We start from the raw sequence: 15,451 nt of genomic DNA on the forward strand, positions 1-15,451 counted from the left end.
TAATAATAATAATAATAATAATAATAATAATAATAATAATAATAGCCTGATTTTTCTCTGGCTGTTTAAGCAGCTACGTCAAACTCTTCCCTTACTTCGTTCCCAGAATTGATATTCCGTAAGCTGCTCCTTGCCTTGCACTCTCGCGTACAAAGATTCTACACTTTTACACAATAGGAGCTGTTGTGGAAAGGAGGCTGATGTCAAACAGGGAGTCATTTACTTAACAAGCATGGATTTGGAGACCATTCAAAGTTTCAGTGGCCCTGGGAAAATGGACTTACAACTGATCCTCGCTCTACATGGAGCTACCCTTGAAAAGTGTTCGGAGACTACAGTTGGTCCAGAACGCAGCTGCGCGAGCTGTCGTGGGTGCACCTAGGTACACCCACATTACACCAATTCTCCGCGAGCTGCATTAGCTCCCCATTGGTCTCCGGTCACAATTCAAGGTGTTGGTTATTACCTTTAAAGCCCTACATGGCTCAGGGCCAGGTTATCTTCGAGACCGCCTTCTACCGCATAGCTCCCAGCGACTGGTAAGATCCCACAGAGTTGGTCTCCTCCGGGTCCCGTCAGCTAAACAATGCCGGCTGGCGGGCCCGCAGGGGAGGGCCTTCTCTGTGGCTGCCCCAGGTCTTTGGAACCAGTTACCTCCTGAGATCCAGACTACCCCCACCCTATTGGCCTGACGGAAAGCGGTGAAGACCTGGTTTTTCCGGCAGGCCTGGAGCCGTTGATCTCGCTCTTGTGATCTGGCGAGATCCGGCCATGGATGGTGTGAATGAGTTTTTAATGTTTTTAATTTTTCAATGTTTTTTTATAATGATTTTTTAAAAATGTATTGTGAGCCGCCCTGAGTCTTCGGAGAGGGGCAGCATATAAATTTAATTAATTAAATTAAATTAAATTACAACCAGGAACAATGAAGTCCGACAGGTAGGCCAATCACCAGGAGATGGTGAGTTCTAGTTTCGCCCTAGGCATGAAAGCTGGCTGGGTGATTTTGGGCCAATCACCAGGAGATGGTGAGTTCTAGTTTCGCCCTAGGCATGAAAGCTGGCTGGGTGATTTTGGGCCAATCACCAGGAGATGGTGAGTTCTAGTTTCGCCATAGCCATGAAACCTGGCTGGGTGATTCTGGGCCAATCACTAGGAGATGGTGAGTTCTAGTTTCGCCTTAGGCATGAAAGCTGGCTGGGTGATTTTGGGCCAATCACCAGGAGATGGTGAGTTCTAGTTTTGCCTTAGGCATGAAAGCTGGCTGGGTGATTTTGGGCCAATCACTAGGAGACAGTGAGTTCTAGTTTCGCCTTAGGCATGAAAGCCGGCTGGGTGATTTTGGGCCAATCACCAGGAGACAGTGAGTTCTAGTCCCACCTTAGGCATGAAAGCCAGCTGGGTGACTTTGGGCCAATCAGCAGGGAATTGTGAATTCTAGTTCCGTCTTAGGCATGAAAGCCGATTGGGTGTAACTTTGGACCGATCACCAGAGGACACTGAGTTCTAGTCCCGCCTTAGGCATGAAAGCCAGCTGGGTGAATCTCTTAGGCCAAGCCACCTCACAGGATTGTTGTGGGGAAAATAGAAGGAGAAAGCAGGATTAGTTAGCTTTGTTTGCCGCCTGAAGTTATTTATCAAAATAACAAAAGGCGGAATAAAAAATAAGTCAGATTTTAAAAATTGTTCTCAAGATAGGCACGTTCTGATCTCAGAATATATATATATATATATATTTTTCCAGGACCTACATGGTCGAATTTAACACGGATGTAAGGACAGGGGAAACTGAGGACAAGGAAGAACGATTTTGCTTTTCTGCCATCGTTACTATTGCATAGTTGTTTGTTTCAATCAGTGTCAGTCTTAATTGTCCTTTGTCTTCCACCCATGGGCGATGCAAGCCAGAAACTGCAATATTGTTTTCCAGACAAGAAAACCCTACAATTATCTCATTATTGGCTCGGAAAAGACACAAGCAATTCTCTCTGTTTTCTTTTCTCGCCCCTTTTCCCCCCCTGTGCTGCTAATGGAAGGTTTAGGAGTTCCCAAACTCACTGGTGCATCATTTAAAAATAAATAAAATTATACAATTCTGGGGACTCATTCAACTTCTTCAAAGTTACTCAAATCAGGCCTTGGGGTGGGGTGGGGATAAATGAGTTATAAATGAGATAAATAAATAAAAAACCTACGAAGAACGGTTGAAGGAGTTGGGTTTGGCTAATTTAGAGAAAAGAAGGACTGGGGAGGGGGCATAATATTAGTATTCCAGTATTTGAGGGGTTACCCCAAAGAAGAGGGGGTCAAATTATTCTCCAAAGCACCAGTGGGCAGGATAAGAAACAATGGATGGAAACTATCAAGGAGAGAAGCAACCTGGAATTTAAGGAGAAATTCCCTAACAGTGAGGACAATTAACCGGTGGAACAGCATGCCACCAGAAGTTGTGGGTGCTTCATCATTGGAGGTTTTTAAGAAGAGACTGGGCAACCAATTGTCTGAAATGGTGTAGGACAGTGAATGGCGAACTTTTTAGAGACCGAGTGCCCAAAACCCACTTATTTATCGCAAAGTGCCAACGCGGCAATTTAACCTGAATAATGAGGTTTTACTACCTAAAAATAATGAGCTCAGCTCCAGTGCGCATGTGTGCGCCGGCCAGCTGATTTTCCGGCCTTCCGGGCCCACCGGAAGTAAGGAAATGGGCTATTTCCGGCCTCTGGAGGGCCTCCGGGAGGGCGTGGGGGGGGAGACAGTTTTCACCCTCTCCAGGCTCCAAGAAAGCCTCTGGAACCTGGGGAGGGCACAAAATGGGCCTTCCAGGACCACCAGAAGTTGGGAAACGGGCCGTTTCTGGCCTCCAGAGGGCCTTGGGATGGCGGGGGAAGCCGTTTTCGCCCTCCCCAGGCTCCAAGAAAGGCTCTGGAGCCTGGGGAGGGTGAAAAACGGGCCTACCAGGCCCACCAGTAACCTTTTTGCCGTCGCGTGACAAAAGTGAGGGGACCGCGGGGGGGTCACACACGCATGCGTGGTGTGACGGGGCAGGGGGGCATTGAACTTTAGGTGTGGGCACGCGCGTGCATGACCCCCCCCACGCTCCCCCCACTTTAATTTTTTTTTTTTTAATTTGATTTATATGCCGCCCTTCTCCGGAGACTCAGGGTGGCTTACAATGCGCTAAGCAATAGCCTTCATACTTTTGTATATTTATACCAAGTCAGCTTATTGCCCCCACAAACTGGGTCCTCATTTCACCTACCTTAGAAAGGATGGAAGGCTGAGTCAAGCTTGAGCCTGGCGAGATTCGAACCTGCAGTAATTGCAGGCAGCTGGTCTTAATAACAGGGTGCTTTAGATCACTGTACTACCAAGGCTCTTTTGGCAGGCGATGGCAAAAACGTTAGCCATCCCTGACCTATATACCATAATTTAGCCCCCCCAAAAAATATGTGAGTTTCCTTTGAACATTTTGAAAGGGGTGGGGTCGTGAACCTAGAATTAGCAAAGCAAATAGCTCCAATTCAGCCGCCAGCATCCCTCCCTGCGGAAAGAGCCGCTGAGATTGGCATCAATAAAAGAAAAGCATTTTTTTTCTTTTTTTTTTCTTTCTTTTTTTAAATAAATCTTTTAATGGGTTTTTGGAAAGCCAATGCCTTTGGAGTGGGGAGGGGCTGGTTAAATATTGACTGTGGGTTTAGTGGAGTTTCGTGGAGTAAATCCTCCCCAGGTTCAGCCAAAGTAAACAAAAAGCATTCCGGAGAAAAGCAGTCATAAAAACTTTATTAAAGGTTTAATTGCGTTGGAATTAGGAAAAATCAGCCTTCCAGATAGCTTTGCTTAGAACAATCCGTCCATCCCGTCAGGGCCAAGTTGAACACCGAGGAGGAAATCAGATCTCGGATTTAGAGGATGCGGTTTATCCAGCCGAATTGGTGAAGATTTTAATCCAGTTCAAGCGAATTTTAAAAAAGCAAGCAAGAGGCTAGTCCTCTGCGAGTCTAGCGTATCATCTTCGAGCGCAGTGTTTTTCAAACTTCGAGCATTGCTTGCTGGAGAATTAAAGTCCACGCATGTTGGCGGGCGGGATTCTGGGAGTTGGAAGTCCACCCCATCTTTCAGTTGGCAAGGTTGAGAAGCACTATTATACGGTACAGGCGTTCCTCGATTTACAACAGTTCATTTAGTGACTGGTCAAAGTTATAACATCGCTGAAGAAAGCGACTCATGACCATTTTTTTTCACACTTAACGACCGTTGCAGCGTCCCTATGGCACGTGATTGAAATTCAGACACTTGGTAACTGGTTCATATTTACGACGGTCGCAGTGTCCTGGGGTCACGTGATCCCCCCTTTTTTTTGGGTGACCTTCTGAACAAGCATCACCGACGGGGAAGCCAGTTTCACTTAACGACGGTGTGATTAACTTAACAATCGCAGCGAATTCCTTAACCGCAGAAAGCAATGAAAGATTGTAAAATGGGGCCCCAACTCATGGAACTACCTGTCTTGCTTAGTAACGGAAATTTGGGGCTGAATTGTGGTCGAAAGTTGAGGATTACCTGCTCTGAAAGGAAAGTTTGGAGCTGACAGTTCACACCTGTTATTTCTGGTGCTGGTTTCTCTGGTGGTAGGAAAAAGTTATGGTGTTGGAAGAAAATTCTGACCCCAGTTCAAAGCCAGATGCTGGAAATAAAATGGAGGCAGGCTGCATTTTGGAAAGGAGGCCTCGGCTTATTTAGTAGCCAGAAACTTCAGTGACAGCAGCATGTTTCTGGGGTGGTCATAAGTTACTTTTTTCAGTGCCGTTGTAAATATACTTGTTGGAAGGAAAATCCATCTGGTTCAGGTCCAAGCCAGGAGAAAGGCACTGGAAATAAAATGGAGGCTGACTGGAAAGGAAGATTCTGTTTAGTGGTGAACGGAACCACCAACAGCATGTGGTTCTGGGGCAGCTGACCAAATAGAGTTGAGAGTGGGTCGGTTTTTTATACCTTCTTTGGGCTTTGTATTTGAGCTTCCTGTTCCTGTGCAAGAACATGTCCTTTAATAGTCTATTGGCTGTTGTCAGAGTCAGATTCCTATGGGGTCATGAGTGGCTCTTACAGCAGGGATGTCAAAGAGCCTTGGTAGTACAGGGGTTTAAGGCACCCTGTTATTAAGCTGGTTATTAAGACCAGCTGCCTGCAATTACTGCAGGTTCGAATCTCGCCAAGGCTCAAGGTTGACTCAGCCTTCCATCCTTTCTAAGGTAGGTAAATTGAGGACCCGGATTGTGGGGGCAATAAGCTGACTTTGTATAAATATACAAAAGGATGAAGGCTATTGCTGAGCACATTGTAAGCCGCCCTGAGTCTTCGGAGAAGGGCAGCATATAAATCAAATTAAAAAAAACTCGAGGCCCATGGGGCCACCCTGGAACCAGCGACAGACTGGCCCATGGTGCCTCTGCCAGCGAAAACGAGCTCCCAGTGAAAACGCGGCCCTCCCGACTCATTTTCACTGGCAGAGTGCTCGGGCCCCCACACGCACCCCCCAAATGAGTGGTGTTGAGCTGGGCCCCCCCACCCTGGCCACGCCCCCCCAGGTCAAACATAACCCTGATGCAGCCCTCAATGAAATCGAGTTTGACACCCCTACTCTATAGGCAAAAGAGGAAATGCAAATCCTAGGTGCTTGTCGGAGCTAATCCCCTCAATCCTTTTGGCTCGCCCAACTGCTTATCTGGAGTTTCCGTCTGACCCAATCTTTCCGAACGGATTACCAAATCTGCATTTCTAAAAGGTGGCCTCCTCAGTTTCTGCTTGGGGCAGGGAGACCCCCCCCCGGGGCTGGTTTCTGCCTCCCTTAAGATTTTTTTTCCCCATTTCTCCTTTAGGGGAAATATTTTATCTTCTGGGTGGGGGGCTTCCTTCATACCGAAAAGCATGCCCTCTTGTGTATGGCTGGATATTTGCCACCCAGATTCAGTATTTTTTTAAAAATATCCTTGTGTTGTGACCTAGGCTCAAGTAGTTATTACCAGACACAATCAGTCCTAAACAAACATGTTTTATTAGAACAGCTGAGAATTACTTCATTCTCAGCTTAGTCCGAATTAATTCCAAAACAAATCCTTCATAAACAGTCCTTCGGCCTTATCACCAACCTTTGTCTTCTTTGGCACCCTGCCAAAGGCTTTTCTTGGCAAAACCCAACAAAGTACAGAAGCAAGAGACACCGACAAGAAACAAATGTAGCAACGTTGCTTTCCTACAAAGATCCCAAGAGCCCTTGCTGCTCTTTTAAGCCTTCTGAGAGGAGCCAATCATCTCTTGGCCTTACTCCCAAGTCGTCCTTTTTGCTTTAGCTGCTCTTGCTTTCTGGCAGCTCTTCGCATGCATGCACTAGGAACAGGCTCCTCCTGTTCCTCTGCCTCTCTGCTGTCAGCCTCTGGAGGCTCCGGAGTCCACACATCACTCCCAGATGGCCCTGGCCCCATCTCTGCCTCCGACGCAGAGCCCTCGTCCGGGCCTTCCCCAGACTCCAGGACTGGTCCATTGTCCTCTCCAGCCTCCTCACTGTCTGACTCTGCTGCCAGCTCCGCAGGCTGCTGGCGGACCACAACAGCTTGAAGGATTTTTGTTGTTAGTTGCGAAGTCATGTCCAACCCATCACGACCCCATGGACAACGTTCCTCCAGGCCTTCCTGTCCTCTACCATCCCCTGGAGTCCATTGAAGCTCCCGCCGATTGCTTCCGTGACTCCATCCAGCCACCTCGTTCTCTGCCGTCCCCTTCTTCTTTTGCCCTCAATCTTTCCCAGCATTCGGCTCTTCTCCAGCGAGTCCTTCCTTCCTTCTCATTAAGTGGCCAAAGTATTTGAGTTTCATCTTCAGGATCTGGCCTTCTAAAGAGCAGTGAGGGTTTGCTGTGACCCAATTCCTGGGCTTTTCACAGCTAAACGAGAGGCAGCACACCGAATGAAGGGGTGTTTTTCTGATCTTTGCATCTCCATTGGCTGCTGAAATGTCTCCCTTCCGGGCAGTTTTCTCACCCTTTAGAAAGTGGGAGAAGTAACACCTCTCCGAATCGCCAGGTGTTACTGCTGTCCAGTTTTTAAAGCGGACGTAAATGTTTGTTGAAGGGCGGTCTCGCTTGGAATGGATTGTGGGTACATTGGGAGCCAAAATCCAAGCAACTTTGCTCAGCCACCTATGCAACACACATTAACTTTTTCCCTTCTGCCTTTGTTTTGCACAAGGCTTGTTGTTCTGTTCTTCTGTTTTGCACGTGATGAGGTTACCTAGTTTGATAAATGAATAATAAAATGTCTGCCAAGAAAACCACCAAGTTCAGAGAGCACCAAGGACCCCACAGTTCTCCTCCTCCTCCTCCTCCCTCTTCCCCCTCCCCCTTTTCCCCCTCCCCCTCCTCTCTGCAAATACCACTCCCTTCTAGCACTGGTGATGTTATCTACTTCGGTAACAAAACGTCTGCAAGAAAACCAACACACTCAGAGACAAGTATAGACTTCACAGACGTCCTTCTCTCCGCCAATCACCCTCCTTCTAACATTGATGATACTATCTAGTTGGGTAATGAAACGCCTGTGAGAAAATCATCAAGCTCAGAGAGCACAGAAGGACCCCACAATTTTCCTCCTCCTCCTCCTCCTCCTCCTCCTCCTCCTCCTCCTCCTCCTCCTCCTCCTCCTCCTCCTCCTCTCCCATTCCCTCCTAGCACTGGTGATGTTATTTAGTTGGGTCATGAAACATCTGCAAGAAAACCACCAAGCTAAGAGAGCACCAAGGACCGCACAGTTCTCCTCCTCCTCATTCTTCCCCTCCTTCTCCTGTTCTTCCTTCTCCTCTCTGCAAGCCCCACTCCCTCCTAGCACTGATGATGTTACCTAGTTGGGTCATAAAACGTCTGCAAAAAAAACCACACCAAGCTCAGAGAACACAAAGGATCTCATGAAGTCCTCCTCTTCTTTTCAACTCCTCTTCTCCACCTCCTATTCCCAAACCCCACTCCCTTCTAGCACTGATGACGTTACCTATTTGGATCATGAAACGTCTGCCAGAAAACCACCAAGCTCAGAGAGCACCAAGGACCCCACAGTCCTCCTCCCCCCCCCCTCCTCCTCCTCTTCCTCCTTTCTGCAAACCCCATCCCCTTGCAGCACTGATGATATTGCCTAGTTGGATAATGAAATGTGCAAGAAAAGAACGAAGCACAGAGAGCACCGAGGACTCCCTGAATTAAAGTTCCTTGATCAAACAATTCCCTAATTAACTAACTCCCTAATCAAGGAACTATCAAGGAGAAAATCAGACACACACACACACACAAACACAACACTGGCATGGCAAACAATTGCATATAACAGGGATCTCACCCCACTCTCTTCTAGCGCTGATTATGTATTTATTTATTTGTTTATTTGTTTGTTCGATTTATATGCCGCCCTTCTCCAGAGACTCAGGGCGGCTTACAATGCATTAAGCAATAGCCTTCATACTTTTCTATATATCTGCTTAGTAGGGCTTTCGCGCCCCCCCCCCCAAGCGGTGTTCTTTTTTATACAAAGTCAGCTTATTGCCCCCACAATCCGGGTCCTCATTTCACCTACCTCGGAAGGATGGAAGGCTGAGTCAACCTTGAGCCTGGTGAGATTCGAACTCGCAGTAATTGCAGGCAGCTGGCAGCTAAGTGCTACTTTAACAGCAGTTTAGTCCGCTGTGCCACCAAGGCTCTTTTTAATGTTATCTAGTTGGGTAATGAAACATCTACAAGGAAAGCACCATGCTCAGAGAGCACCAAAAAAAACCCACAATCCTCCTCCTCCTCCTCCTCCTCCTTTCCCACTCCCTTCTAGCACTGATGATGTTATTTAGTTGGGTCATGAAACATCTGCAAAAAAAACCCTACCAAGCTCAGAGAGCACCAAGAACCCCTCCCTCCCTCCTCCTCCTCCTTTTCCTCCTCCTCCTCCTCCTCTCCCCAAACCCAACTCTTTTCTAGCACGGATGATGCTCCCTAGCTGGATCATGAAATGGTCTGCAAGAAAACAACCAAGTTCTGAAAGCATCAAGCACCCCACAATTCAACCCCTGAGCTACAAATATATATATATTTATATATATATAAATTTGATTTATATGCCGCCCTTCTCCGGAGACTCAGGGCGGCTTACAGTGCGTTAAGCAATAGCCTTCATCCTTTTGTATATTTTATACAAAGTCAGCTTATTGCCCCCACAAACTGGGTCCTCAATTTACCTACCTTAGAAAGGATGGAAGGCTGAGTCAACCTTGAGCCTTGGAGAGATTCGATCTTACTTTAATTGCAGACAGCTGGTGTTAAATTACAGTGCTTCTGTCTGTTGAGCTAAACCAGGCTCCTCTGGTTTTGGAAGAGAAAATATTCTCTTCCAAAATGAGATTCATCCTTATTCCTAGTCTTAAATTTAAGAGCTCCCAGACGATTGTGCTACAGGTTCCATGTTTCTTTAATGCTCACTACTGCATAGGGGGGGAAAAAATAGCATTTTTCCCCCCCACTATGCTCTTTTTTTGGGGGGTGGGGCTGTTTTCTTCTCTTTCTTCCAGAGCCACTGACTTCCCACCTTTTGCCATGGCCAAATTAGAGACCCTCTCCATCCTGAGTGATGCCAGCTACCACAACCAGGAGACCTTCCATGCCTTCCACCCCAGAAGCTCCGAATCCACCTCGCAGAGCAGCGTGGGCAGCGGCGTCGCTCATGAAAAAGACTTTGGGGTGAAGAGCCTGGTGGTCACCAGGCCTCAGAACACCAACCAGCCGCTGGACGGGACGCGGAGTAGCTACTCTCTCTCCACGCGTCACGCCGGGGAGGAGAAGGTCTCCGGTTCCATCTACATCAACGGGGACTTGCGCAAGTGTGAGAAAGGAAAGAGCGATGTTGGTGGGAACGTGGCGGCCAACAACGAGAAGAACATGCCTCCGCCGCTGCCCCAGTACAGAGAAGCCAATAAACCACCAAAGATATTGCCAGTCTCTGGGAAACTGGACCAGGTGGGTGTCCATCTTCAGATGAGAATCGGAAGAGTTGGAAGGGACTTTGGAGGTCTTCTAGTCCAACCTTCAAGATGGTGGTTGGTTCTGTGCCAGTCAACAGAGAACCTAATAGGGGTGGCCCCTTTAGGACTTGTGGACTTCAACTCCCAGAGTTCCTGAGACAGCCATGCTGGCTGAGGAATTCTGGGAGTTGAAGTCCACAGGTCATAAAACGGCCATCATTCCTCATGCTGGCTGAGGAACTCTAAGCCGCCCTGAGTCTCCGGAGAAGGGCGGCATATAAATCACATTTTTAAAAAAGGGCCATCATTCCTCATGCTGGCTGAGGAATTCTGGGAATTGAAGTCCACAAGTCATAAAAGGGCCATCATTCCCCATGCTGGCTGAGGAATTCTGGGGGTTGAAGTCCACAAGTCATAAAAGGGCCATCATTCCTCATGCTGGCTGAGGAATTCTGGGAATTGAAGTCCACAAGTCATAAAAGGGCCATCATTCCCCATGCTGGCTGAGGAATTCTGGGGGTTGAAGTCCACAAGTCATAAAAGGGCCATCATTCCTCATGCTGGCTGAGGAATTCTGGGAATTGAAGTCCACAAGTCATAAAACGGCCATCATTCCCCATGCTGGCTGAGGAATTCTGGGGGTTGAAGTCCACAAGTCATAAAAGGGCCATCATTCCTCATGCTGGCTGAGGAATTCTGGGGGTTGAAGTCCACAAGTCATAAAAGGGCCATCATTCCCCATGCTGGCTGAGGAATTCTGGGGGTTGAAGTCCACAAATCATAAAAGGGCCATCATTCCTCATGCTGGCTGAGGAATTCTGGGGGTTGAAGTCCACAGGTCCTAAAGGGGCCACAATTCCCCACCCCTGACCTAAGATGTTGCTTTATTTATTAAATTTACTTGCTGCCCATCTTGTTTCCAAGTGGCTCTATGGGCGGCTTTAGGAAGAATGGTGCTTGTCTTCCATGCCTTTCCGGTTCAGGCCGTCCTTGATTTACGACCACAATTGAGCCTCACATTTCCGTTGCTCAACGAGGTACCTGTTAAGTGAGTTTTGCCCTGTTTTACGACCTTTCTTGCCACAGTTGTTCAACAAACTTATTGTTAAGTGAGCAACACATTTGTTAAGCGAATCTGGCTTCCCCATTGACTTTGTTTGTCAGAAGGTCGCAAAGGGGATCATGCAACCCCGGGGACATTGCAACCATCATAAATACGAGCCAGTTGCCAAGCGTCTGAATTTTGATCACGTGACCATGAGGATGCCACAGTGGTCGTAAGTGTGAAAAACGGTCATATGTCACTTTTTTTTCCAGTGCTGTTGTAACTTTGAACAGTCCCTAAATGAGAACTGTTTTAAGTCGAGGTCTATCTGGAAATGTAATAAATAAATTTAATAAACGTGATAGATAGATAGATAGATAGATAGATAGATAGATAGATAGATAGATAGATAGATAGATAGATGATGGATAGTTGATAGAGGTAGGGAGGTAGAGATAGATAGATGATAGATACTGGTACGTAGGTAGGTAGGTAGGTAGACAGGTACGTAGGTAGACAGGTAAGTAGGTAGGTAGGTAGGTAAATAGGTAAATAGATAAATAGGTAAATAGGTAGGTAAATAGATAGGTAAATAGATAGATAGATAGATAGATAGATAGATAGATAGATAGATAGATAGATAGATAGATAGATAGATAGATGGATGATGGATAGTTGATAGAGGTAGGGAGGTAGAGATAGATAGATGATAGATACTGGTAGGTAGGTAGGTAGGTAGACAGGTACGTAGGTAGACAGGTAGGTAAATAGGTAGGTAGGTAAATAGGTAAATAGATAGGTAGGTAAATAGGTAAAGAGATAGGTAGGTAGGTAGATAGATAGGTAGGTAGGTAGGTAAATAGATGAATAGGTAGGTAGGTAGGTGAATAGATTGGTAAATAGATAGATAGATAGGTAAATAGATAAATAAATTGAACTGTTTTACTTGATGTCTTCTTCTTCTTTTCCCTTTCAGAATACTGAGCCCTTAGTTAGACCTTCAGCCTTTAAACCAGTTGTTCCTAAAAACTTCCATTCCATGCAAAACCTGTGTCCACCGCAGAACAATGGCGTTGCCACCGAGAACCGCAAGACGTTAAACCACACGCACAGCAATAGTCCTGCGCCGGTCAAAAGCAGCCTGGAGAAGGCCAGCCTTAACAGGACTACCAACCCAGGAGTTGGTCTCTCCGATTCTGGCCGCAACTCTTTAACCAGCTTGCCCACGTACGGCACGGGCTACAGCCAGCACGTGGGACCCATGAGCGCGTCCACCAGTCACATCAACCGCATCGGGACCACCTACGGCGAGAAGAACGTTGTGGGATACAACGGGATATCTACCTCAGACAGCGGCCGGTCTTCCACGAAGAGCACCTCTTCCTTCAGCCGACTCAACCATCTCAACGAAACGATGCCTTTCCACTCGCCTTCCACGGACGACATCATCCAAGACTTGGAGAACCGCCTGTGGGAGAAGGAACAGGAAGTCCTCCAGATGAGGAGGAACCTGGACAAGAGCGAGGCGGCCATCTACCAAGTCTTTGAGGAGAAACAAAAGATTTGGGAACGGGAGATGGACGAGCTGAGGCAGAACTACGCCAACAAGCTCCAGCAGGTCTCCAAGAAAGCCCAGCGAGCTCAACAAACTCTCCAGCTCCAGATCTTTAAGCTCCAGCAGGAGAAGAAGAAGCTCCAGGATGACGTCGCTCAGCTCCTTCAACAGCGAGAAGAGCTGGAGAAGAAATTTGTGGCTTTCAAAAAAGAACAGGCTGACTTTCTTCCCAAGATTGAAGAGACCAAATGGGAGGTGAGAGTCAACCAGGGTCAACACCGTGCAGTGGCCTCCTAAGTGTGGCTGGTTTTGAGAAAGAAGAGTCTTCTTTTACTCCTTCCTCTTCTAACTACGGGTAGTCCTCAACTTACGACCATCCATTCGGCCACCCTGAGGCACCATGTGCTCCGGTGGTGAAATTCAAATTTTTTTATTACCGGTTCTGTGGGCGTGGTGTGGTGTGGCTTGGTGGGCGTGGCAGGGGAAGGATACTGCAAAATCTCCACTCCCAATCCACTCCAGGGGAAGGATACTACAAAATCCCCATTTCCTCCCCACTCCTGGGGAAAGGATACTGCAAAATCCCCATTTCCTCCCCACTCCAGGAGAAGGATACTGCAAAATCCCCATTTCCTCCCCACTCCTGGGGAAAGGATACTGCAAAATCACCATTCCTTCCCCACTCCAGGAGAAGGATACTGCAAAATCCCCATTCCCACCCCACTCCAGGGGAAGGATATTGCAAAATCCCCATTCCCACTCCACTCCAGGGGAAGGATACTGCAAAATCCCCACTCCTGGGGGAAGGATACTGCAAACCCTAACCCTAACCCTTCCTCCCACCTCTTTCCTTTCCCTTCCTTTCTTTTCCTTCCCTTCCCTTCCCTTTCCTTTCCTTCCTCCCACCTCTTTCCTTTCCATTCCTTTCCTTCCTCCCACCTACCTCCTTTCCTTTCCTTTTTCCTTCCTTTCTCCCACCTCCTTCCCTTCCCTTCCCTTCTTCCCTTCCTTTCCTTTCCTTCCCTTCCTTCCTCTTTCCTTTCCTTTCTTTTCCTTTCCTTCTTTCCTTTCCTTTCCTTCTGTTCCTTCCTCTTTCCTTTCCTTTTTTCCTTTCCTTCCCTTCCCTTCCCTTCTTCCCTTCCTTTCCTTCCGTTCCTTCCTCTTTCCTTTCCTTTCCTTTCCTTCTTTCCTTTCCTTCTTTCCTTTCCTTCCGTTCCTTCCTCTTTCCTTTCCTTTTTTCCTTCCCTTCCCTTCCCTTCCTTCCTCTTCCCTTTCTTTTCCTTTCCTTTCCTCCTTTCCTTTCCTTTCCTTTCCTTCTTCCCTTCCCTTCCCTTCCATTCCTTCCTCTTTCTTTTCCTTTCCTTCTTTCCTTTCCTTCTTTCCTTTCCTTCCGTTCCTTCCTCTTTCCTTTACTTTTTTCCTTCCCTTCCCTTCCCTTCATTCCTCTTCCCTTTCTTTTCCTTTCCTTTCCTCCTTTCCTTTCCTTTCCTTTCCTTTCCTTTCCTTTCCTTTCCTTTCCTTTCCTTTCCTTTCCTTTCCTTTCCTTTCCTTTCCTTCTTCCCTTCCCTTCCCTTCCTTTCCTTCCTCTTCCCTTTCTTTTCCTTTTTTCCTTTACTTTCCTTTTTTCCTTTCCTTTCCTTCTTTCCTTTTCTTTCCTTCTTTCCTTCCCTTTCCTTCCCCTTCTTTCCCTTTCTTTCCCCTTTCCTTTTTCCTCTTGAAAAAGCACCTTTGGGACAGTCTATCAGGTGATTGTAGGACTTCAAAAGGGCTCAGTTTTATTCCCTGTGCAGCTCTTGAGACAACATCGGGTCCTGCCCAGCAACTGACTTCGTTTAAGACGTGATCTCATGAGAATCTCTCTCTCTCTCATCCAGGTGTGCCAAAAGGCAGGTGAGATCTCCCTGCTGAAGCAACAGCTGAAGGATTCTCAAGCGGACGTGTCCCAGAAGCTGAACGAGATCGTTGGGCTGCGTACCCAACTCAAAGAAGGCAAGAGCTTCCTCCGAGAGAAAGAAGAGCAGTTCATGACTCTGAAGGACTCCTACAGCACCAAAAGCGTCAGCCTGGACTTCTGTGAGAATGAGCTGCAGCTCAAGATGGCAGAGGTCCAGATGCTGAGGGAGAAGCTCAGCCAGTGTGAGCTGGAAGTCTCCAACTTGAAGCAGACCTTGGCTCACCTGGGAGGACACCCCAATCACGTCGTTTCGGAACTCCCGGAGAAGCTCACGGCGAGGGACCCCTTGGCCTGCGAGAGCGACGAGGCCAAGATGAAACGGCAGAGCGAGGAGAACCTCAACGCCTTGAGGAGAGAAGTGGAGAGGCTCCAGGCGGAGTTGAAAGCGGAGCGCCAGTTACGGGAGCAGCAGATTTTGGACTTCGAGGAGGAACGTTGCACGTGGCAAGACGAGAAAGAGAAAGTCATCAAGTATCAGAAGCAACTGCAGTTGAACTATGTGGAGATGTATCAGAAGAACCAACTCCTGGAGCACAAGGTGAACGAGATGGCCAACAAGGCCAACAGCCTCTCTCACGCCGCGGATGAAAAGAAAACGTGGACTCCATCCAGACTGGAAAGGATAGAGTCCACAGAAATCTAAGGAAAAGAAAACCGAGGCATTTTGGAGGACAATGTTTTTTCCTAATTATGGTGCCTGTAATTCAGCTGGAGATCTTCCCAAGTAGAATATGTGACGTAACCAGCAGCCTAAATCTTTGCACTTGGCCCCTCAGATATACTTCGGTGCTCTACAAATTACTTTTATGGGGTGGGGAGGTTGGGGGGGGGGGAAGCCACTGGTGTACTTTTGT

General features: G+C 47.5%; 1 protein-coding gene across 5 annotated transcripts in view; it reads left to right on the forward strand.

Moving 5' to 3' along the window:
• LZTS3 (leucine zipper tumor suppressor family member 3) overlaps positions 1-15,251 on the forward strand; it is a 39,778-nt gene extending 24,527 nt beyond the window's left edge. For 2 of the 5 annotated variants that reach the window (XM_034405115.3, XM_087874813.1), the window contains 3 exons: positions 9,594-10,038; positions 12,065-12,898; positions 14,518-15,251. In XM_034405115.3, coding sequence (XP_034261006.3) covers positions 9,619-10,038; positions 12,065-12,898; positions 14,518-15,240 — 1,977 coding nt within the window. In that variant the 5' untranslated portion in view covers positions 9,594-9,618 and the 3' untranslated portion in view covers positions 15,241-15,251. Of the gene's footprint in view, positions 1-9,152; positions 10,039-12,064; positions 12,899-14,517 lie in introns of those variants that run through there. The other 3 variants (XM_087874815.1, XM_087874812.1, XM_087874814.1) reach the window with 3 other exon arrangements.
• Positions 15,252-15,451: the final 200 nt, after the last annotated feature.

This window comes from Pantherophis guttatus, chromosome 8, assembly GCF_059756535.1.
Source record: "Pantherophis guttatus breed Tessera chromosome 8, ASM5975653v1, whole genome shotgun sequence".
Taxonomy (NCBI): domain Eukaryota; kingdom Metazoa; phylum Chordata; class Lepidosauria; order Squamata; family Colubridae; genus Pantherophis; species Pantherophis guttatus.